Source organism: Akebia trifoliata, chromosome 4 (genome assembly GCF_017979445.1).
Source record: "Akebia trifoliata isolate Shusen 1 chromosome 4, ASM1797944v1, whole genome shotgun sequence".
Taxonomy (NCBI): Eukaryota; Viridiplantae; Streptophyta; class Magnoliopsida; order Ranunculales; family Lardizabalaceae; genus Akebia; species Akebia trifoliata.
Genome location: NC_141378.1, coordinates 31,325,405 through 31,347,646, shown reverse-complemented (window position 1 = coordinate 31,347,646; position 22,242 = coordinate 31,325,405). Strand labels below are relative to the sequence as shown.

The following is a 22,242-nucleotide window of genomic DNA, read 5'->3' as shown; positions in this document are numbered from 1 at the left end:
GAGAATTTTCCTATTTTTTTCATTTTTTTATTATGTTTTCATAAGAAACAAGGTTTCTAGGTAAAAGTCAGACACTTAGGGACATTTCAGTCATTTTTGTGATTTGTCGTAAATTTCTCTGCTTTCATTGAGTTGGGTCCCATTAGACTCAAAATCATATTCTGGATGTAGTGAAGTTACTTTCACAATTTTTCGGAGGTTCGAGATTCAAAAAGGGGTATTTTCATCATTTTGTTAATTTTTGCAAATTTTATAAATTTTGGCGTAAGGCTTCTTTCAGTCCCAACGTGATTATTTCTAACTTTCAAGGTCATATTTTCCTAACGTCATGATGTCCTTAGGTTATTGAAATATGTAGTCATCATAAGCGTACGTACTTGCTAAATCGGGTGTAAGGTATAACGATCTTAAGCCTGCGTAATTTTATATGTCGATTCGTAACGAGTGAGGGAGATGAAAGGACTAGAAATAGAAATATCGAGGACAATACTCTCAAGCCTTTGAGTTCTTTGTGCTCATCATTAGGAATCTACGACAACCGAGAGACAAATTGTTGAATTAGGCAGATGCAAAAATGGGGTGTCTACAACAATAGGTTGAATAATACCTGTTTAATTGACTCATCCAACCCGAATAAATGGGATATGAACATGGTTTTTCTACCCGATTAAGAATTCTAGTAATATTACCCAACACCCATTTCCCAAAGATTTTTTTGGGCCAGGTATGAATATACATCATATCCTACCCGATTACCCGTTTACCGGAAACAAAGTATAATTTCATATTCTATATATAAATATATGTAAATAATTAGTTTTTTAGTATATAACTTTTGTTATTAAAGAAAAAATATATATTTGAACGAGAGGGTAAAAATTTGGGTGACCTAAGAATTGATTAAGAAATCGGATATGGTTATCCACCCAAAACTTGGGTAAAAAATTGGATTTGGGTATTATCCTAAAATTCGCTTATGGGTGTGTATGTTTCAATTTAGGTATGGAGTCGGTAGAAGTCTTGCCTGACCCACACTCGACCTGTTGCCAACCCTAGGTAAGTGAGTGTTAAAAAATATTGTAGTTTGCTTATTGGGGCATGCCCTCATATCTTATATTATTTATGGCTGGAATTTTAAAATTCAAGATTGTTCTCTTAATTGTGATTCATTTTCCAATAATGGCACATTAATCTCTTCAAGTGAACCTTCTTCCAATGCTCCTTTGAGATTTTGGATTCTATTTTAATTATGATGTTCTTAAAAACGTTTTGAGCACAATCTGTCATAGATTGAAACTTTTCTTTTTGGAAAGTGATGCTGGAACTGCCATGTTATTTGTTGTCTCTCCACCCTTTAAAGTCCTCACTCCTCCAAATAGGTAGAAGACCTTTGCGTACATGATTAAATCCAACTTCATCCGAAGACTACAATATTTCTAGCTAACTAAACCCCCTGAATAACCAATCATAATAGAATCACTCGAATCATGTGACTTGATAATCTTCGAAGGCAACTCCATTTTTGGATCATACATCGAATTGTAAGCCATCCCAAGGTCTTGCAAGGAATTTTAAGGTAACCATAACTATTGAAGTTAATCGTAAGCTTGTAGCGAAGGAACACTTGATAAAGAGATGTCGGGTTTCTTCCATATCTCATTCAATGCATCTAAAAGCCAGTTTCCTTATTATTTTTTTCCCTCTATGCGTCATTAACAGGAATGGCTCCATGAAGCATTTTGGATCATAATGTTTTTATTTTTGTTGGTAGCTTTGAAGATCATTAATGACGCGATCTTTCTAGGTCCTAACCAAACACCCCAACAAATGCGAAACTGATTTAGAAATAAAATAACGAAACTTACACAAAAAAGGATTAACTACAATACTTCATAATGATCATTCAAAAATAAAACCAAACTTAAAATAATAATAAAAAGTGTTAAAATAGAATTTATCTAAATTACAAAGTTAAACTTACATGTATATTTTGACTCTTTAATAGGTTATTCACGCTCATAAACATGCTCAGTACCTATAATTGTTGTCATTATTTGTAATGTTCATCTTAAATTTTTTGAATTAATATAATAACTATTTTGATTTATGATTTCGCAATTATGCCCCTCCAAAAGTGAGGTGGGCATTTAGGCTTTTGGCCCATGTTCCACTACAAAAAAAATGTAAAATTAGAACACAAGGGTAAAACGGAATTAAGCCGTTTTTATTAAAAAACGGTATTAAACCGTTTTATTTTTAAAAACCGTTTTATCCGACCCATATTCGTTTATTTAGATCGAACGAAAGTCTGATCCATCTCTCTCAGCCGTCTCTCTCACACTCTCTCTCGTCTCTCTCGCACTCTCTTGTCTCTGATCTCAGTGGCTCTCTCATCTCTCTCGATTGTCTGTTGATCTCGCCTCTCTCTCAATCGATCGTTTGTTGATCTCGTCTCTCTCTCAATAGATCATCTCTCTGATCTCAGTCTCAATCGATCGTCTCTCTGATCTCAGTCTCAATCGATCGTCTCTCTATTTCAACTTTCAAGCGAAGACGCCATGGGAGGACCTCCGAAAGGCTCTATCGCTCACAAGAAGCTTAATCCAGTGTAAGATCTGCTTCCTGTTCTTCTAATGTTTGGATTTTTCTGATTTTTCTTCTCTCTCTTTCGTTTCGATTTCATGTTCTTCGTTTTCTAATTTTCTGATTTTAATCGATATCGTCTCTCTGATCTCAGTCGCTCTCTCTCACTCGATCGTCTCTCTCGATCTCAGTCGCTCTCCCTCGATCTCATCTCTCTCTTGCTCAGTCGCTAGCTCGGTCCTCTCTCTCGCTCAGTCGCTCGGTTGATCTCAGTCGTTCTCGCTCGATCTCATCTCTCTCTTGCTCAGTCTCTCGCTCAATCGATCTCTCGGGCGAGGTACTATCTCTAATATCTCTTTTCTTTATATAGATTATATTAGGGATTTGGATTGAAGATTTTGGTTTTTAGATGTGATTAAACATAGTTTTGTTTGTTCTATTATCTCACAGTTCTGATTTACATTGGAATTTCAACATAATTATTTATCTGATATTCTTTGTATTTTGGATGAATGACAGATTTTATTTTTATTTTTTTTGCTTTAAGTAATCTATTCTTAATCTCAGACTTCCATTTAGTTAACCATCATGGTCCAACATCACATACCCAATAAATTAATTTTTACTTTTTTTAGTTATATTGTTTAACTAATAACTGACTATGTTTTTGTGTCAACTAACCCCTTTTTAATTCCGCCATTGTAAAATTAATATTTTACACTGCCGGTCCCAAGCCCGGATAAAGGAGGAGGGAAAATGATGATCCAAAGAGTATTAAAGTGCTAACAGGTATTGCTTTTCTTCCTCTTTTTTCTCATTCTCACATACAGAAGTGTTAATAGTGAGGTTAGTAATGAGAGTTTCTTATAATAAAAAAATAAAAAATAAAAACAGTATGAGTAGTTTAACACTTTTTGATATCGATGAAAACATTTGGGCCTTGAATAGCCACAGCAAGAAAAGAAGGTAAGTTTCTTAGTCCATGTTCATTACTATTTTGTTGGGGAAAAAATGCTCTTGCCGCAAAATAATGCAGTCACACAGAATCAAGCTTTCCTTATATAAAATTCAATGCCTATTACATGGAATTAACTTATGAATATGAGTTCGATTTTTTAGCCTTAGAGGCAAAATATCTATCCTTGTTCTACATATTTGGCCTTTTGGGATCATAAACATTAGTCAATACTTGAACTCTTGAGTTCTTGATCCATCTTCACCCCTTAACAGGAAATCAATGCAACTTTAACATGCTTATTGAGAATAATGAGCATGTGGGATGTCAATAGTGAAACAGGAGGTGGTTACTATTGAAACTGACTTTTTATTCCGTCATTGATAGGTTTGGAGGCTGATCACACTGTTCTTATGACAGCGTTTCCGTTGTCTCCCTCGTCTGTTCGTTATACCAATGTAGAGGTTGACTCTGATAGTGACCGTCCAAACATTTCCAAGATCGAGCCAACATATGCTGAGGCAGAAGCTTTGATTAGACAATTACAGGTTCTTGTCCATTGTCTTCTCGCCACATGATTATTAATTTTTTGATGCATCTCTATTCATTTGTATCCATCAATTTAATAATTATTACATTTGCCTTTTGTATAGATAATAAAAATTGATGATCTAGAGCAAATTCGAGAATTGGGATCTGGTACATATGGGGTTGTTTATCATGGGAAATGGAGGGGTACTGATGTAGCGGTAAAAAGAATAAAATTGAGTAGCTTTGCAGAGATACCGTCTAAGAGGGAACGTTTGGTTGGTTCTGTAATCCTTTCTACTATTGATTCCATTATCAATATCTATTGTTTCAAGTTCCAACCATATCATGAAAGGCTTTTGGATCCTTATATAGTTTAACACTAAAACATTTAGTAGAGTGTTATATGACATGGTTTACTTTATTCTGATTTTATGTTTTTCGTTGGTGTAATAGATTGCTGATTTCTGGAAGGAGGCTATGATATTGAATTCATTGCGTCATCCCAATGTTGTTGCTTTCTACGGAATAGTTTGTGATGGCCCATTTGGATCTTTAGCAGCTGTGACAGAGTTCATGATTAATGGATCTTTGAAACAATTTTTGCAAAAGAAAATTCGGTAGAACATTTAACTATCAAAAACTAGATTTCTTCCATCTGAAGCTGGGCATCATTTGGCTATGGTATAAAACTTGAACTCACAATGCTATGTTTGGACCTCCCATGAGCAGAACAATTGATCATCGTAAGAGGCTCATTATGGCTATGGATGTCGCATTTGGGATGGAGTATTTCCATGGGAAGAATATTGTTCACTTTGATTTGAAGTGTGAGAATCTATTGGTAAATATGAGAGATCCTCATCGACCTGTCTGCAAGGTGTGCTCAATGTTTACATTAAATTTATTTTTTCGATTATACTTTTGTTAGGAGCTTTTCTTGTAGTAGTGGACATCAAACTTTTATCATTCCTTTGTTACTTCTCCATTTGTCTGTAAAATTATATTGATTGCGCTTGTTTAAACTCTTGAAAACCGTTGAATTATTGCCATAGTTGTATCATAATAATTTTGTGTCCATTGTTGGATGCCTGGTAAGCTATATTCTCTTACAATGTTTTGGACACATGGTGACACTTTTCCTGGTAAATCATAATTTAATAAAATTATTATTTTCAGCTGTTAATTATATATTGTTTATTTGATTTTGCTTTGTCAGCTTTTCCAAATGCATTCTTATTGTTTATTTAATATGAACGTAAAAGTGTTTGTTTAAAAAACATATATGTCAACACATGGAATTAATTGGATGAACATTTTGGCCATTCGGATTTGTGATGGTCGGTGTATTTGATAGTTCGGATCAATGTTGGACACCGACACAGGTATTTATTATGTGTTTATGGCATAGCAGGTAATAAATATAGCTTATGACTGTTATATTGGCATTGCAATGTTGATTTGTGAGTTTTTCTCCAAAATAATCTCTTGTTTATTCTCATTTATATTATTTTCTTTGAGATTACAAATTGAATCTAAAAAGGAACACGAGGTAAAAAGTTGAGACTCTAAAACATTTCAAGAAAATTTTTGCCATTTATTTATTTATTTAGAACTTAGAAGCAATAATCATTTATTGATTTACTTGGAACTCAGGAACAATATTTAGTATCAATGTATCATCTTTGCTGTTTATTTTTCACATTAAATAATACTCATAATAAAGGATATGTTATAATGGATAATGGTAGGCAAGGGTTACTGTTGTAATGGGGATACATTATTGAGGTTCCTCACAGTTCCTTCTACAAAATTGTAGAAAAAAAAAATTGAGAAGCTTTTCAAGCATGAAAAAGTCACTTGTGGTACAATGCCCTTGATTGGATTTAGTTCCAAATTCTAGCTTCGTTGATGGTTATAAAGTAGTTATATTTTCTGTGTCTTGTGATCCATTTGATCTTTGTGTAGTCAAAGCTGCGACTAGTATACTGCAAGGTTGTATAATATGATATCATGATGCTAATTATTATGTGTACCACAAACCTACATAGTTGTAAACCAAGAACGCGAGGGGATGCTCTTCTCTACTTGCTTGAGTATTGTTAACATTTCTGTTGCTTCTAGTGGTTCATGTTACTGTATTGTTGATGGACCTTACTTTTAGTTTTGTTGTATGTATGTTGGTTATTGGTTTTATGATTTCTTTATCGAATAATACCTTTTTTATGTGACACTATTTCTTGTTGTAAAAATGATCACCTTGACTAAAATTATTGATTTAAGTTCATTGTGATATGTGACTTGCAGGAAGAGACCTATCGACACATCTGCTTCTGAGTTTGATTCTGCAATTAGTAGTATCTTTCAGATCCTGATGAATGTATCTAGTGACTTCTTATATAGATCAAGTTCCACTGCTGGTGGTATCAATGAGAGTGAATTTGAGTTTGCCAAAGTTATATGTGACAGTATGGTGTCTTTGGGTTCTTCGAACTTGCAATGCATTTCTGGGGATAACAATATACTTTCTCTTTATCTTCAACAGGTATGTTACCTATCAACTAACATAGTTCATCATCATCTTCAAGGCTTTATCCCAAAAATCTGGGCTCAGCTGTACGAATCATGTTCCTCCATTCAATTGTATCTAAATCCATGTCTTTTGTTAATTCAAGTGTTTCTAAATCTGCTCTCACTTCTGAACTCCATGTCTTTTTTGACCGTCCCCTTTCTATTATAAACCTTCAGCTTGCATATTCCATCTAACTAGGGCTTTTATCAGATTTGGTGATTTTGAAGTGTAAGCCACTACTTATGAAGTGTATTGCTCTTTGTAGAATATTTCATCGTATGACCCATAGAAACAAGGAGAGGAAAATAATAAAATAATAGACAAAAGCATAACCAAGGTTAGTTGTGGAATTATTTTCCTCATGTAAACCTTATTCCTTCCAAGTTTGAGTGTTCATATGGGTGTCAAAACTTTTTGAAAAAAAAAAATCTATACAAAGTTCCGTGACGAATTTGACTATTGTGAGTGCTTACAAAAGGAATCTGAGTGGGTTTTCAATATGTTACTCTTATACAGCAAGGGAGGCACAAGCCCGGTATGGTGTGGATAGTACATATTCGCCCAAAATTGGAGCATCTAATACGGATATAGCACCCGTGAACTATGTGGATAGAGCATTTGACCTATTTGTGACACAGGTTGTTGAATGTAGCATACCAGTGTTTACTTTGGACGGATTTTGTGGCTAAAAATAAAAGAACATCAATATCTTGTCTTTGTCTCTGTCTCCTGGACCTACCTCCTATAACATCCAAGTGAATTCTTTATGTAACCACTGAAAATGCACATTATCCCTAGTACTAAATCATGGTGCCTTATTCTAATTTTTACATGTTTCTTAGTCACTTCCCTGTGTAAATTACTCTGTTTATTGTTGTATTTGGTTTGGAATTGAACCATCTACTCTTAAGGTTAATATATATGTATATATATTTCACTTTTTATCCCTCCTTTTGGTTATATTCCATTACATGTAAGTGCAGCCAGACTAGGCATGTATTTAATCAGTTTTGAGCACCTGATTGTTTGCAGGATCCTTCAGTAATTAGTGCCCGGCATGCAAGGTTGCAGATTTGTACCTCATTTATCCGCATTGCCAAGACTGCTGACAAAAGCCTTCTTCCTCGTATGAAGGTAATTCATATTTTCCACCACCTAGCAGGAAATAGTATTAAGATAAAGTTGATATTTTCAGTTTTTTTTGGGTGGAGTGATTCAAATGGTTGTGGAAAATCACTAATTATCTGGATGATTGCTTTGGACTGGAGATAAGAGTTAGGGTCAATTGGCCTAAAGTCTTGGAACCTGCAAAGAGTCGGGGACCCATGCATGTAGCACCCATATGGTGGTTGTATATAATGTAAGTCATACGGGGCTCAACCTAGATGGGTTTAGTTGCCCCTTCGGTTGGTCTTGATGCCACAGCCTTATTAGATTACCCCTATGCTTTAAGAAGAATGTTGGGCTGTAGCTTGGTTGGCAGTAATCCCCAAGTTTCCTTCCTTCTAGTCACATGGCACTGCACCAGAAGGAAAACTAAAGTTAAGCCTAGACAATAGTAAGGCTTGGACCTTGAGCGTTCCAGGTGCTTGTATATTGCAAATTGCAGTCGAGCTCTGTAGGCCTGTGCTGCATGTGTTACGAGGCACATAACTTTCCCATTTGTCAGACATTTTTCTTTGGCAAGCAAGTTCTGTTGCTGGCAGCATTATGCAATGTGGTCACTTCAGAATGTGTCTAACCTGTTGAAGACCACATGTCTGCTGGTACCAATCACAAGGCTATGCACCCTATTACATTATCCAGGGCAGATAGATTATTGCTCTATTGAATGGTGTGATTCTACAGTTCATTGAACAGCAAAAGTTATAGAAGGCAACCAATAACCCACCAAATATTTGTGTTGACCAAGCTCTGTCAAATATTTTTCTTTCAGCTATAACTTATATATATATATGATTTTAATATCTATCAGCTTATTTAAATACAATCTCGAATAGGTATTTCAAGAAAATATTACTTCTAATTTATTGAATAAATTGTATGGCGTATTTCTGTATTGGGTTCATGGGGATCAGCATGTCTAGACTTTGTGTCAATGTTGGACACAGAAACAGACATCTGTCTTTGTGAGATAGCTTAAATGCATTTTAGAACACCCTCGGTTTGTGAAGGCAACCATATGATGCATGAACTTTTTTGACAATGCAAGTTTAGCAACGCTAACAGTTGATATTTGATTATGCACTATATCAAAATGAAACATTACCTGATGGTACAATGGATGCTTGAAATACTTCCAGAGGTTTTTGAATTGCCATTTAGGAGAAATTTAAAAGGGAATTTATTTTTCAGAGGAAAATTTACCTTCTCTAGATAAACATATCTTTTCACTCCATTTTACTTCATCCAGTGAACTGAAAAGGAATGGAGAGACAGTTAGTTATTTTGAATGAGTAAATGTTATCTGGAAAAATCTATTTTCATTCCAAAATATCTAGCCTTCAGAGTAAGCGAAAAACTTCTTTGTATTATGGATCTAAACATCATATTATACTGATATACATGTATGTTATGTACATATATTGTTCTTACTTGTGGATATATGTAAGTGTGGAAATACCATTTGATTTGTTTACTCTGTTATTGTGTTGAATTTACAGGGAATTGCTAACACTATGGGTTATCTGCAAAGAGAAGGTCGTTTACTTCGTGGGGAGCATAATCTTCTAGGTGAAGCATTTCTCATTATGGCATCTGCTGCTGGGTAATTATTTACCAAGGGCTGGTTTTGTAGATATTTTCTCATGATCGATCAGCTTGATTTTATTCACAATGTCTACTTACTTGGATTTTTTTTTGTCATTGAAGGTTTTTTAAGTTTCTAAATTCTGATGCAGGATACAACAACAGCAAGAAGTTTTGGCCTGGTTGCTAGAACCTTTGAACAAACAGTGGACACAGATAGAATGGCAAAATGCTTATTTGTCTGAACCTACAGGTCTTGTCCGCTTGTGTTCTGATACAGCATTTATGTGGTCACTTTTCCATACTGTAACATTCTTTGAAAATTATGACTCATTGCAACTCTTTTTGTGTATAAATTAATGTGATAGAGAACCTCGATGTTCTCTATTTGGATTTATTCTAACCGTGGGTAATAGGCAAGTAGCGAAAATAAAAAATAAAAAATAAAAAAAATAAAAATTAATTTTAGATATCAATTTATAACAATTTTAGATATCGGTTTATAACCGATTTCTAAAGTCTCAGACGTAGGACATCAGTTCTATAAAATCTGTTGTCTAAAATCTTTTTGGGTTATTGTGTGCTGTTATATAAAGACGCAGATTAGGAAGGGTTTTAAGCCGTTCCAAATTCCGAGATCTGGAACGGTTTTTAACCGTTCCAAATCATGAAACATAGAACGACTTTCAGCCGTTTAACCTCATTAACGACGCCTCGATTAAAGACGGTCCGCAAGCTGTTTCATAATGGCTTAGGAACGGTAATAAACCGTTCCTAATTGCCATATTTGTTGTAGTGTTCTTTAGTTCTTATCGTTCTATATAACCTTCTTTGGCTGAAGTCAATCACCCAAATTTAAAAATCGTTCAACATTAAGTTGACTTTGCTGAGTCATGTTGTATTGTTGGAGACCAGAGATGCCAAATCCATGATTCACTTTCTTCTTCAATCTATTTTTCATTTATTCTATTTTTTGGATTCAAAGAATTGAATTGGACTTAAAAATGGTTTAAAAGCAAAATGTTCTCACCAGAGTCATCTGACCGTATCCTAAACAAGACAAGACGTGCACACGGGGATTTAAAACTATACAAAGACCTTATTGGACCTCCTAATACCCTAAACCTCTTACTTAATTTTCTTTAGAAGCATTTATCTCTCTTCTCCAAGGTTCACATCTAACACCCAATTCATTTTATTTCTCTAAGAAAAGTAGTATTCTCATAAGATATGTGCATTTGTTTAAAATATGTGCTAAGTTGCGGACTAAATGGCATGACACCACATTCAATTCTGCAGCAATTTTCTTCTTTGTATTTTTCACCATCAATCTCCCTATATATGCCACCGTTTCCACCACCACCATCGTTATGGATATCTTGGATACTGTTGTCACCATCCAAAATAAAAATAATCTAACAACATTAAAAAAGAATTTTATTGCTCATGCTAGATGGTTTTAAAATCCATCAAAGATTACGTCATCTCGAGTCCTCATTATCATTCATGGGTCTGATAAGATGCCAACATTTGGATGAAGAACACTTTCCTTACTTAGTAATTAATGTTTCTTGACAGCATCACATTGTGACATCCAAAAACATGATGCAATGCCACAGTGTTGTACAGGACGCAATTCTAAGAACTTAAAAAGAAAATTATTTATTCCATTACATTTTAATTTTGAGAGTTTGGTGGCCGTATATTTTCAACCACCTTGGATCAAGAGCAAAAACAAAATAAAAAAATTCGTTTTTACCACCACAATGTGTAGACACCCCATTTTTGCATCCGCCTGATTAATCAACTCGTCAACCCGATCGCAATGATTCCCAATGATGGATGTGTATTCTATTGCTTTATTTTGTTACCAGATGTGTTTCAGAAATCCGGATGAGGTATCTCGAACTAACAAAACCTTAGAAACCATGCTACGCTAGAAAAATACGACCCCAGAAACATAGAAATCATCATCTTGCAGACCAAAAAGAAGCTTCACGATAAAAATCACTAAAAATTATCAAATTACCAAAATACCCCTAACATCAAAACAATCATAGAGCCTACATTACGCTTAGGAAAACTCTTTCGAACCCATAAAATAATAAATCGGAACCAAATAAATCATTTCACCAATTTTAACAGAATTTGACAAAATTACGAAAATGCCCCTCATAAAGTTCACAATCATTTCACATAAAATTTTTCATAAATGACACAAACCAACATTCTCATTAAATTCCTTACAAAAAACCGATTCTAAAACATCCTAGAACATTAAAAACCGACTTAAAACGTGAAAAGTCCTCTCCGGGGGCAAAACAGTAATTTCACAATTTCATGATAAAAAATTTAGAAATTAATAAATAAAATATTAAATAATTAAATTTAAACATTAATGAAATTAATTTAAAATTTTGAACCTAAAAAATCGATTAATCGGACTCTCAGGCAAAATTGTTGAGGGTTCGTGGGATATTTCTTTAAGGATCCCTCCATTTGGGGGTCCAAAGAATTAAAAATATTTTAGAGGAGGGGTTCTCCAAAAATCAAAGTAAATCAAGCAAAACTAAGGTTAAGGTATTAAAGTCAATCAAGTGAGACTGAAGTCAAAATTAAAGTCAATTAAGCAAGACTAAAGTCAAGATATTAAAAGTCAATCAATGAAGACTGAAGTCAAAACAATAAAAGTCAATCAAATAAGACCAAAAGTCATAATAGAATTCTAATTAAATAATAACTCTATCTAATAGAGTTCTAACTTAAAAACAATTCTACCTAAAACAATTTGAATTAAAACACAATTCTACCTAAAACAATTCTAATTAAAACACAATTCTACCTAAAACAAGTCAAACTAAAACACAACTCTAATTAAAAGATTTCTAATTAAATACTAACTCTATCCAAATCAACCTCTAAAAACATCTATAAATAGAGGTGCTCACACCCTATTTTCGTATAAAATAATAAACCCTAAGAAAAGTAGGTCTAAAAGCTCCCCTAGCCCCCCATAAACCCTAGTTTTGGAGCCCCAACTCCTTAACTAACATCCATCCTTCAATTTTAGTCTAGAAAACACCCAAAAGCCTTCTTAAAACATCCCCAAATCCGCAACGAACTTGAAGATTTCAGATTCAAAAACAAGGAGATACCTTGCCTCGGAGATCCGAAGTCAAATCCGGAAAACAGAACGAAGCAAGGGAGCACGGTACAAGGAGTTCTTTTTGTCAGATCTGAGGGAACCAAGTCCTTGCCATCGGAAAGGTAAACCTTTTATTTTTATTTATTTTCTTATCTAGGTTTTAGCAATGTAATTTACTTAGGAATTTAGTAGAGATCGGCTTTGGCCGGGCGGGGTTGGTGCCTAACACCTTCCAACCCCGTAACTTGATCCCCGAATTCAATTTTTTTTTGTTTTAGATTAGTTTTTATCCGTTTAGAGTCATTGATCGGTTCCTAGACCGTAATAACTAGGTGGCGACTCCCAAACCTCAAGGGTCAAAAGCGGATCCGCGCACCCCGTGGATCGAGGGCGCTTTCAGTGGCGACTCCACTGGGGACATTGAGGATCAGACTTGAAAAGCCCCCAAGTATGGGAGCATTGCCAGGATGACCTAGTTTTTATTTTTAGCATTTGTTTGTCTATTGATTTTTTATTTTTTATTTTATTCTTTTTTGTTTTTATCATTCTTTTTAGCTCAAGTATTGTTTATTTGTGGGATTTTGAATATTTTGTTTTTTGGTTCCATCAAGGGTTATTCGGAATGACCATAAATAGTTCAAGATTTCAAGGTGATGGTCGTTGGATTATGTTTTTTTTTAGATGTATGTCAATTTGTCTTTCGATAATGTTTTTCTTTATTTTATTTTATTTTTAGTTTTGTTTTTAGGTGTCGATCTGTCTTTTGATAGAATTTTTATTCTTTATTTTTTTTTTTGGGGGGTATGTCACAGTCCTTTGATAGTATTATTATTGTTAGTTTTATTCTTTTTTAAAAAAAATTTATCTTTTATTTTATTTTATTTTTATGTGCGAAAGCAAGAAAAAAAAAGAAAAAAGGGAATTTCAGGGTGCTGTTAACGATAGCAAGGCATGTGAGCTATGAATCAATTTTTATAATAGGTGTGTCCCTAGTAAAAATGGTTTTTAACTATGAAACCCTTAATGTTTCAACTCAATGTGTGGTGTGCCATTAGATGAAACTAATTTTTCTTATTTTTATCATCTTCTCCCTTTACGCTGTGTTTGGATTGAGGGAACGGGAGGGAAGGGAAGAGAAAATATGCTATTTTCTCTTCCTTTCTCCTGTTTGGATTGTTAAGTAAGGAGGGAAGAGAAGAAAAACGGAGGGAAGAGAAGGGAAAAAGTGCCGAATTTTGTTCCCCCCAAAATCGGAGTGACGAGGAGGGAAGGGAAGAGAACACCTTTTTTATTCCAAATTTGCCCTCATTTTTTTTTAAATTTCCAAAATTTATTTATATTGACAGGCCTTTTATTACTCTTTACACCCCAAGTAATAAAACTCAGAAACCTAGAGGTGTACAGAACGAAGAGTCGAGCTCGAACTCGAGTAGGAGACGACCTCTCTCTCTCTCTCTCTCATTCTTCTGGTTTTCTTCAAGAAACCCTCTTCAACGTCACACCTCTCTCTTCTTCAACCCCACACACCTTTCTCTTCTTCTTCTGTTTTCAAAAATCTTCACACACTCTGTTTTTTTTAATAACAGTGGGAAGTCATCATCTTCGATCTCAAGGTCGTCAAGAGGTAAATTTTGGTGTGGTGAGGTTGATGCGAGATAAGCAGACCAAAGAGCTTTTTGCCGTGAAGTATATCGAAAGAGGCGAAAAGGTTTGTTTCTTATAATAATAGAATTGTTTGAAGTTCTTCGATTTTACAGTTATTGTGAATTAGAGGTTAATTATTAGTTCAGAGAATTGGAAATCATGTGCATTATGTCGAAGGTGAAGACATCTATTGAGAAACTCATGAGACAATCCGAATTTGGATTTTGTTTGAGTTTTCTTTTGGCTTGAATTTTGCTTCGAGAATTTAAATGGTTATTGTTCTTTCTAATTAGAAGCTAGTTTTACTTAGTTTGATTGTCGCTATAAATTGAGAATTTTTATGAGTTTTATGTAGTCTAGTTTTGCCGAATTTAGGTTTTGCTTGGTTTGGAGAAATTTATAAGAGGAGAGTTCTGTCAGATAACTCTGCGATTTGAAATTTTCCACCTTGGTTAGGAATGTGTTGCTATCACAAGTAGTTTAGATGGAAGGTTTTTGAGTTTTATTTGATTGGAAAATTTTGGTTTTTGGATTTTATTTGAGCTAATCTGCAAATATTATCTAATTTTATTAGATGACAAAACAGTTCAAAGAAGATTACTAAAGAGAATGATGAATTTGGATCATAGTTACCAAGCCATGCCTTTTGAGTCCATTAAATGATTTTTGAATCTGGATCATAGTTACCAAGTAATTTCTTCCTTTTAATGTATCTGAAAGTCATTTTAAACCTAACTCAAGATATTCCAGAGTTTTACAACTCTGTTTTTTTTCTCAAATTTTTTATTATAACTTTTATAGGTTTGAAATGGACAATGAAGCTTGCAAGATTGCAACAGCTATAAGGCTAAGTCACTTTTTTGGATTTCTTGCTTTATTGTTCTTTTCTGCATCCAGATTGGTGATTGCTTGGGAACTTTGATCAAGACATTCAAGGCCTCTTTCTTGCCTTTCTTCGACGAACTTTCATCGTATACAACACCTATGTGGGTAAGTTCTTTAATAAAAACACTATAGAATCCTTTTTTCTGCATGTTATTTAAAGTCCTTCATTAATTTAGCAACCTAGTATCTAAGATGGTTTTAACTTTAATATTTGTATGTACTGCTCGTTTTTAATATCCGTTCTCATCATTGTAGTCATCATAAACAGATAATGTTGTGACTAGGCATCCTAATGCACTACATTTAGATAATGTAATGGCATATGACATTGCCTTACATTCAATTTTTTTCTTCCCTTACCAAAACTATTTCTTTTAATATATTGTTACATTAGTTCTTACTTAATAGTCCCCCAAAATAGGATGTTCTTAGGCCACCTGTTTAAACATTGGCAATATTTGTTGGCCTTTTAATTGTTACTCTGTGTTGGCAGGTTGTTCCTGCCTGGTTAGGCTGCTTGCCAATAAAAGATGGTTTAACTGAGACTAAAGTTATGCACGAGCAACTGTGTTCAATGGTGGAAAGGTGAGGGGTGGGTATGAAAATTGCAGCACATTTACCTTATCTATGATCATCATGTTTTCTTCTTATCCCAAACATACCTATATACCTTGAGTGCTCCTTTAATATTACAACTCTCTTGGCATCTTGTAAACCTGGGAATACAATCATTTTTTTACAATATTTTTCTTTTACAAGTATCCATAAGATCGACACTAGGCAACCAATGAATGGCATAAACAAGCACCATGTGGCATTCACATGGTCCCTTTGGCTTAACGGGGACTACCATGTCATACTGATATGTAAGTCCTATATCTATTTGTCATGTAGAGTCTGCACCATTAATAATTATTTATCCAGACCCTTGGAAGGCTTTGTTATATTCTAGGTAGTATCTGTGTCACCACCCTTTTTTACCTGCTCTCACCTTATGCTTCTACTCTCTGTTTATGCTATCTTTGAAATAAAGAAGAGTCTGTACATCAAGCTAGGATGTTAGGGTGATTGGCCAAACATAAAGCCTCCTGGTTGGGACCCATCAGGAAAAGTGAGCAATTATAATAAGATGAAGAGGAATTTTCCTAGTGACAGTAAGCCCAGTTGATTCAGCCATGTCTGGTTTCCCTTTTACACCATTGAATGGCCTATGACTTTTGTACTATTGGGTAATTTAATTATAACCTTCGTATTGTTTTTTCAGCGTTAATCCCTGGAAGATGGGTGATTGCAAGACTCTGTGATTATTAAGTTAGTCCAAGCGAGCGTCTGACTTTGAATATTCCTCCTTTCCTTTGAATACCCCTTATTAGTTTTTAGGCATTAACCTTATATTGTTGGCAACACCCATTACAAGCATTGTTTTAAAACGTGGTTTTAGGCGTTAGTGGTGTGTAGGAGTTGAAATGATGCTGGTAGGTAGCTTGTCTGGTCCTTTACATGCAGTTTATTACAGGACACTCCTTGAGCAGGCATGACATGTGATACGAAGTGGAAAGATTCAGCTGAAAACTATTAGAGCTCATTTTTCCTGGCTATGAAGGAAAAAAATAGAGTTATCTCCGATCACGGGCTGCAGCTGATGCCATTAGGTACACTGTTGATACATCGATTCTCAAGGTGAAGGCAGAGAAATGGCACAATCATTTTAGCGGATTCAGCCTTTGAGGAATCGAAAATGTGAATGGTTCATTTATAACAAAACAAGGATTGGATTTCGTCCAATCTTCAAACATTTCTTTTGTAGAAATTTCATAGATAAATCCATTTAAACATTTCTGCCACTAAATTTAAAATTCTAGTTCTGTTCTTTCTTCACTCTACGAGCATGGATTAAAATGTTATCGCATTGTCTATACCTTGTACAAAGTGTCATACTTGATAAAGTGTAGTACTATAATACTAACGTTTGCATGTTTGTGTGAGGCTACATTGGAATTGGAGCTGGATGACAATAGTGGTGTACTTCTTCTTCCTTGTACTCTAGGATGCAGTCAAGAATAGCATCACTACTGAAATCTAGGGTAATTCCTTCACATATGGGCTTTTTTCACATAGTGATATGGACCCATTTCGATATCTAATCGAATCCAATGGACCAAATACCCCATCCATATCTAAACCCAATGTTGATTGATCTGACCCATGACAACCCCAGAACACCTTTAACCTTTCATAAAATTGGTTACAAGGATTTAAACATGGCAGATGAACAAACTCTTATACAATAGTTTAGTAACCCATTAACTGAAACACAACAATGTGCAGGCCACCAACTGGATCTCACCATCAACTCATTTTGCGGAAACTGCTCTCTTACGTGTGCCACCTGTGATGTAGTTAATTCTTATGTTTATCATGATCAATATGAGCTGAATGGTAATTCTCTCATCATGGTGGAGTTCCTATCTGAATTCGGGGCCATTGCAGTTGTTACTAGTTAGTCCATGTCAACCTTTCTGAATTTTTTCCTAGGTTATGCTACACTTTGCTGTTGATTATTCAGATCTGAATTGTGGTAAGGAAACTTCCTATATCATGAATGTTCTCGACGTTATTTCCTCATTTGAGCATATAGGTTGTAATTTAGTACTTTATGAGTAAGTTGTTGGCACGTTCCTTTGGTCCATATTGCAGACCTATGCACTTACCTAGATTTTTATTGTTAAACTTGGAATGCTGGAAAATTGTTTCTTTAATAATTCTTTAATAGTGTCCCATGTTCATGCCTAGAACTTCAAATTTATATGCTTGTACTTATATTGCTAATTGTTACATTACAAGCTGAATTGTGGGTTTTGATTTGTATAGGATCTTGGGAGTGGGCTTGTACATTGCATTTAGCCAAGGTTCCTCTCATTGCATTTAGCCAGGACCGGTGCTTAACACTATTCGACCACCTATTGGTTGACTCACTTCATTTTGTATATCACGAGCCAAAGGTACCTGGCTGCACTCTTGGATTGTTTATTGTGATTGGCAACATGAATCTTATTTTTCTATTATACTCTATCCCAAATATTGTGATTGGCAACATGAATCTTATTTTTCTATTTTCAATCTATCTTGGGTGATATATTCAGTTTTTTTTTTTTTTCTTATCGATGATATATTCAGTTAGTGTATGCATCTTGAAATGGGAGGATTCTCTTGACATATACACTTTGTTGTGTGGTGGGAGATTTGGAAGGAGAGAAACCAATGAATGTTTGCGAGTGAGGATGATGTGAATGATTATGTCTTAAAAACTAAGGCCTTGCTATATAATTGGTCAAAGCTTTTCCATGTGTACAGGGGCGTCTTCTTCAATTAATGTATATAGATGAAAGACTTTGATTAAGGGAGGAGGATAGGGTGACATTGTTGGACCTCCTTGTTATAGGTGGTTGAGATGTCACCTCTAGCTCTCTCGCATGTTCTACCCGTCTACATTAAACTTCCTCTTAGCCTTAATGAGTTCAAATTTTTAATGCTCACATTTTAATTAAATTCAACTTTTCAGGCCAAGAACAATTCTGCCACAGAAGGACCAAGTACCTTGAAATCTCCAGTCATTGATGCCGAAGTACTTCCAGATGATGATGATGATGAACTAGACATGGATGAGTTAAATGAGCTGGAAGCAAGCCTATTTTAATGTAGCCAACAATTCTATCGAAGAGGAAATCATTTGCATGTCCAGAAATTTTTTTTTTTTTTTGGGTTCTCAAGTGACCTTTTTGATGTATTGATTTTCGGTTCAATAGGTGGTTAAGAACTTAGTTTGATACAAGAGTTTCCGTATTTAAAAATTAAAATGTTATGTGTGAGTGAAAACATCGTTATTGGTTCACTCAAGTATCAGAATTGAATGGAAATTAATGGATTTTTTCTATTAAGTTAATTTTCAAGTCTACCTATTTTTTGAAAAATACTTATTATATGTGTTCTTGAAAAATGTTTCTTGTGTTAATAGAAGTGTAGCAAGAAGACATGGTTCCTCATTAGTTGAACATAATGCTGTTAAGGCGTATCCAGACTCCATAATGACAGTTTGAGGTACTTTCTTGAGATCCCAACATCTTCATGTTTGATGGTAATTATCAGTAAGTCCCATTGAGCTTACTGCATTACTTGACTGATTATTGTTCTTACCCATTGATTCAGTATATGTTTGCATCATGGATATTCATAATTTTACTGAGTCGTGCTGGAGTGACCTCAAGATTGGACTTTATGTTGAACATCTTGACGTGAAAGTGGATAAAAATCGTAGATGCTTTTTCACTCATATCTCAAAGAAAAGATCTATGGTGCACACCCGGATGTAAAAGTGTATGGGAACCATAGATACTTTCCTCGAGATACAAGTGAAAAAGCATCTATGATTCCTATCCACTTTCACGTTAAGATGTGGGATACGGGGTCCAATCTTGTGATCAGTCCAGCTAAGTACACGCTTTGTTGGCGGTCCTTAGAATTACCTTGTGGCATAAAAATAAAACAAAAACATGATCCAGTGCTTCGATGATGTAGAGGATGAAATTCCATGAGCTTTCATAAATTAAATATTTAAAAAAAAAAATTATTTTTCATTTCAAATTTAAATTTAGGAGTACCGTGGAGGTTCGGTGGCCATAAGATCCAATTTCTTTCTTTTTTATGTTATCTGAGTTTTTCCAAGAAATTTAGAGGTGTCGGATTGCCAATGTGGTAATCCATTTTTGCAAAACAACCCTCACGAAAGCTTAAAATCTTATTAAACTAAGTAAGGAAAGTGTTTTTTATAATATTAAACTGTCCAAATCATGGGTCATACATGGAAAATTTTACACGTTCTTAAAACATTTAATCCTAACCTCAAATCAATTAATTTTTCGAGTGGCTAGAAATGCATGGAAGGAGATCGTAATCAAAAAAAAAAAAAAACATGGAAGGAGTTATTCTATTTTAAGGAAAATTATTTAGGGTGTGTTTGATTAACAAAATCCTTATATTAGAGAGATTCTATTGTCACACCAACTTTTGCTTAGGATGTTCTTAGTAAAAGTGGGTGTGGCAATAGAAACTCTCATTTATACACATTCAAATGAAAGGTACCCCTCAAATTGATCTTGAATGTTTGGTTGTTTATATTTTGTATCACTATACAAGAAGAATTTTGTTTTTTAGATTATGAAGGGTATAATAGTCATTTGATAATAATAATTTCTCTTCTCTTCTCTTATGAATCCTAACCAAACAGGAGAAACATGATTTTTTCTCTTCTCTTCTCTTTCAATCCAAACAGGGTGAAGAGAAACTTCCCTTCCCTTCCCTTCCCTTCCCTTCCCTTAATGAGTTTTTCTTCCCTCCCCTTTCCTCAATCCAAACACAGCGTTAAAGAAAGAAGACAGCAAGAGAAACACCACGTCTCTCTTTCTCTGTCTGCGATTTTAATGGAAACATCAACGAGTAATTAGATCTAAATGGCGAGGAGAGGTAGAAGAGAGAGAAGAAAAACTGTTCTTAGATTGAAAATCCTTCCCGATCCATTATCGTATGCAAGTCGGTGAAAAATCGAAGATATTGAAATCTTAGACATGAAATTCGTAGGGATTTCTCCAATTTTCTAACGCCATTACGAGTTCGTGGTTTCCTTTGTAGGAGGTTGGGTAGGAGATCAGTGATATTAGGTTGTTTGTGACTGAACGGATCCACTGTTAAGGTCTGTTTTCGTCTGTTATTTGCCCTGTAGAATTCTCATTGGGATGAGACTTGTAAGCAGGTCTCATGGCGGTCTTCGATTAGAGAGCTTAGAAAGGCAAGAGAGCTTGCGTAGGCGAGTTCTCATGGCTTCTGATTTGTTATTGTTTTTGTTGTTTTACAGTAAGAATCCAATAGAGGTTTTTATTGGTGAGTTTACAGTCTAATATCGATTGATCGATGAGTTTAGATTGTAACAGTGGTTCCTCGAGATTGATTTGATTTCAAAAGTTTGTCTTCGAGATTCTCAATTTTTCCATCAAGATTAATTGAGTATTATAAAGGTTTTACTCGTTAAGGTTGGACTGCTTTTGGAGAGTTTGATCTGAGCTCTCAAAGGAGTCTGTTCATGAGTTAATATTCAGATATTTTCTGGATTTTCTTCAGAAATCGATGCAGCGTTTTCTCTTTTCTCCTTATAGGAAGCTATATGTCGACATGGGAAAAGCAGCCCATATGGGGGGTCATATGCAGCGATAGGTTTTATTTTTATTTTTTCCTATATTAGAATGTTTCTGGCAGCAACTTACTAAAAAATAATAAAGTGGGGAGTTTTGTGCGTTGCCGGGAGCAACATTTGGTTTTTTTAAATTAAAAAAAAAAAAGGACTTACTTGGCAGACTTAATGCTGCATTTGATGATAAAAGGAATTTTTTTTTTTAAGTTTGTCACTTAACAAGCTTTGTGGTGGGACGCATGTTTTATAAAGTTTTTTTTTACCCTCAATTCATTATGCTGATTTGTCAAATAAGAGTTTCAATGGGGTATTTTAAATGATTAATCATTCACGTGGGTCCCACTTGAAGTTTAATTTATTCACAAAAATCACTTGCCTTACCAAAAGGGTGCTCCAGTCACCAAATGTGATTCTCAAATAGTAAGACTAACCTCACCAGGTTAGTAAGATTTCTTTCTTACTAAGGGTAATTAAGCTCACCACGTGGCATCCAAGAGCATGATCCTCATAGGCTTATAGAGGATGGAATTTCATAAGTTTTTTTTAAAAAAAATGAGTAAACAAGTTATTCATTTTATTTTTGGATCCAAACTTCTTCTATCAAATTTATACAGACTATGAAATTGGATTACCGATGAGACGACCACGTTGGCGAAATGACCATTAGTAAAATGCGAAATCCTATTGTGTTAGTCAGGTAAGCTTGTTTTTCCCATTAGGTTTATTGAGTGACAACCTTTATAAACTAAATGATGTTTTCTTTAGATAGGTCTGCCAGGTAAATCTTTTTTTAAAAAAAATAAAAATAAAAAAATAAATTAAAAAATAAAAAAAAATTGTGCCTATTACAATGATTAGATCTGATCAATTAATCTATGCCATATTCATTGATTGGTTTGCCATAATCATAGTTGATATATATTTCTGATGTGCTTACTTTG

At 34.6% G+C, this 22,242-nt stretch overlaps 3 protein-coding genes across 15 annotated transcripts; all 3 read left to right on the top strand.

The window, feature by feature from the left end:
* The first annotated feature begins 2,177 nt into the window (after positions 1–2,177).
* Positions 2,178–5,568, top strand: LOC147404716 (RAF-like serine/threonine-protein kinase PRAF). 2 transcript variants are annotated; one of them, XM_086440791.1, is made up of 5 exons: positions 2,178–2,608; positions 4,017–4,086; positions 4,192–4,344; positions 4,523–4,686; positions 4,799–5,568. In XM_086440791.1, the coding sequence occupies exons 1-5, from the start codon at positions 2,559–2,561 to the stop codon at positions 4,995–4,997; spliced, it is 636 nt and encodes a 211-aa protein (XP_086296917.1). In that variant the 5' UTR covers positions 2,178–2,558; the 3' UTR covers positions 4,998–5,568. The 2 variants fall into 2 exon arrangements, with proteins under 2 accessions (XP_086296917.1, XP_086296916.1); XM_086440790.1 differs by lacking the exon at positions 2,178–2,608 and adding an exon at positions 3,197–3,372 and having other exon boundaries at positions 3,926–4,086; positions 4,799–5,566.
* A 395-nt stretch (positions 5,569–5,963) lies between these two features.
* Positions 5,964–9,827, top strand: LOC147404715 (protein HASTY 1-like). 2 transcript variants are annotated; one of them, XM_086440788.1, is made up of 4 exons: positions 5,964–6,611; positions 7,671–7,772; positions 9,302–9,405; positions 9,539–9,827. In XM_086440788.1, exons 1-4 carry the CDS (start codon positions 6,441–6,443, stop codon positions 9,744–9,746), a joined length of 585 nt encoding a protein of 194 aa, XP_086296914.1. In that variant the 5' UTR covers positions 5,964–6,440; the 3' UTR covers positions 9,747–9,827. The 2 variants fall into 2 exon arrangements, with proteins under 2 accessions (XP_086296914.1, XP_086296915.1); XM_086440789.1 differs by having other exon boundaries at positions 9,302–9,371; positions 9,539–9,676.
* A 3,800-nt stretch (positions 9,828–13,627) lies between these two features.
* Positions 13,628–19,033, top strand: LOC147404714 (uncharacterized). Of its 11 annotated transcripts, XM_086440787.1 has the most exons (8): positions 14,118–14,239; positions 14,750–14,865; positions 14,977–15,022; positions 15,103–15,165; positions 15,554–15,645; positions 17,389–17,638; positions 17,932–18,062; positions 18,623–19,033. In XM_086440787.1, exons 3-6 carry the CDS (start codon positions 14,984–14,986, stop codon positions 17,453–17,455), a joined length of 261 nt encoding a protein of 86 aa, XP_086296913.1. In that variant the 5' UTR covers positions 14,118–14,239; positions 14,750–14,865; positions 14,977–14,983; the 3' UTR covers positions 17,456–17,638; positions 17,932–18,062; positions 18,623–19,033. The 11 variants fall into 11 exon arrangements, with proteins under 11 accessions (XP_086296904.1, XP_086296905.1, XP_086296902.1 ...); XM_086440778.1 differs by having other exon boundaries at positions 13,628–14,239; positions 14,977–15,165; positions 17,389–17,559; XM_086440785.1 differs by lacking the exon at positions 14,750–14,865 and having other exon boundaries at positions 14,103–14,239.
* The last annotated feature ends 3,209 nt before the right edge of the window (positions 19,034–22,242 follow it).

Coding starts and splice junctions, on each gene's coding strand:
- LOC147404716 (XM_086440790.1), top strand. CDS start 3,952: ATGACAGCGTTTCCGTTGTCTCCCTCGTCTGTTCGTTATACCAATGTA. Junction 4,087..4,191: donor CTTTGATTAGACAATTACAG/GTTCTTGTCCAT, acceptor CCTTTTGTATAG/ATAATAAAAATTGATGATCT. Junction 4,687..4,798: donor TTTTTGCAAAAGAAAATTCG/GTAGAACATTTA, acceptor TCCCATGAGCAG/AACAATTGATCATCGTAAGA.
- LOC147404715 (XM_086440788.1), top strand. CDS start 6,441: ATGAATGTATCTAGTGACTTCTTATATAGATCAAGTTCCACTGCTGGT. Junction 7,773..9,301: donor GCCTTCTTCCTCGTATGAAG/GTAATTCATATT, acceptor TTGAATTTACAG/GGAATTGCTAACACTATGGG. Junction 9,406..9,538: donor ATTATGGCATCTGCTGCTGG/GTAATTATTTAC, acceptor ATTCTGATGCAG/GATACAACAACAGCAAGAAG.
- LOC147404714 (XM_086440779.1), top strand. CDS start 14,180: ATGCGAGATAAGCAGACCAAAGAGCTTTTTGCCGTGAAGTATATCGAA. Junction 14,240..15,072: donor ATATCGAAAGAGGCGAAAAG/GTTTGTTTCTTA, acceptor TTCTGCATCCAG/ATTGGTGATTGCTTGGGAAC. Junction 15,166..15,553: donor CGTATACAACACCTATGTGG/GTAAGTTCTTTA, acceptor CTGTGTTGGCAG/GTTGTTCCTGCCTGGTTAGG.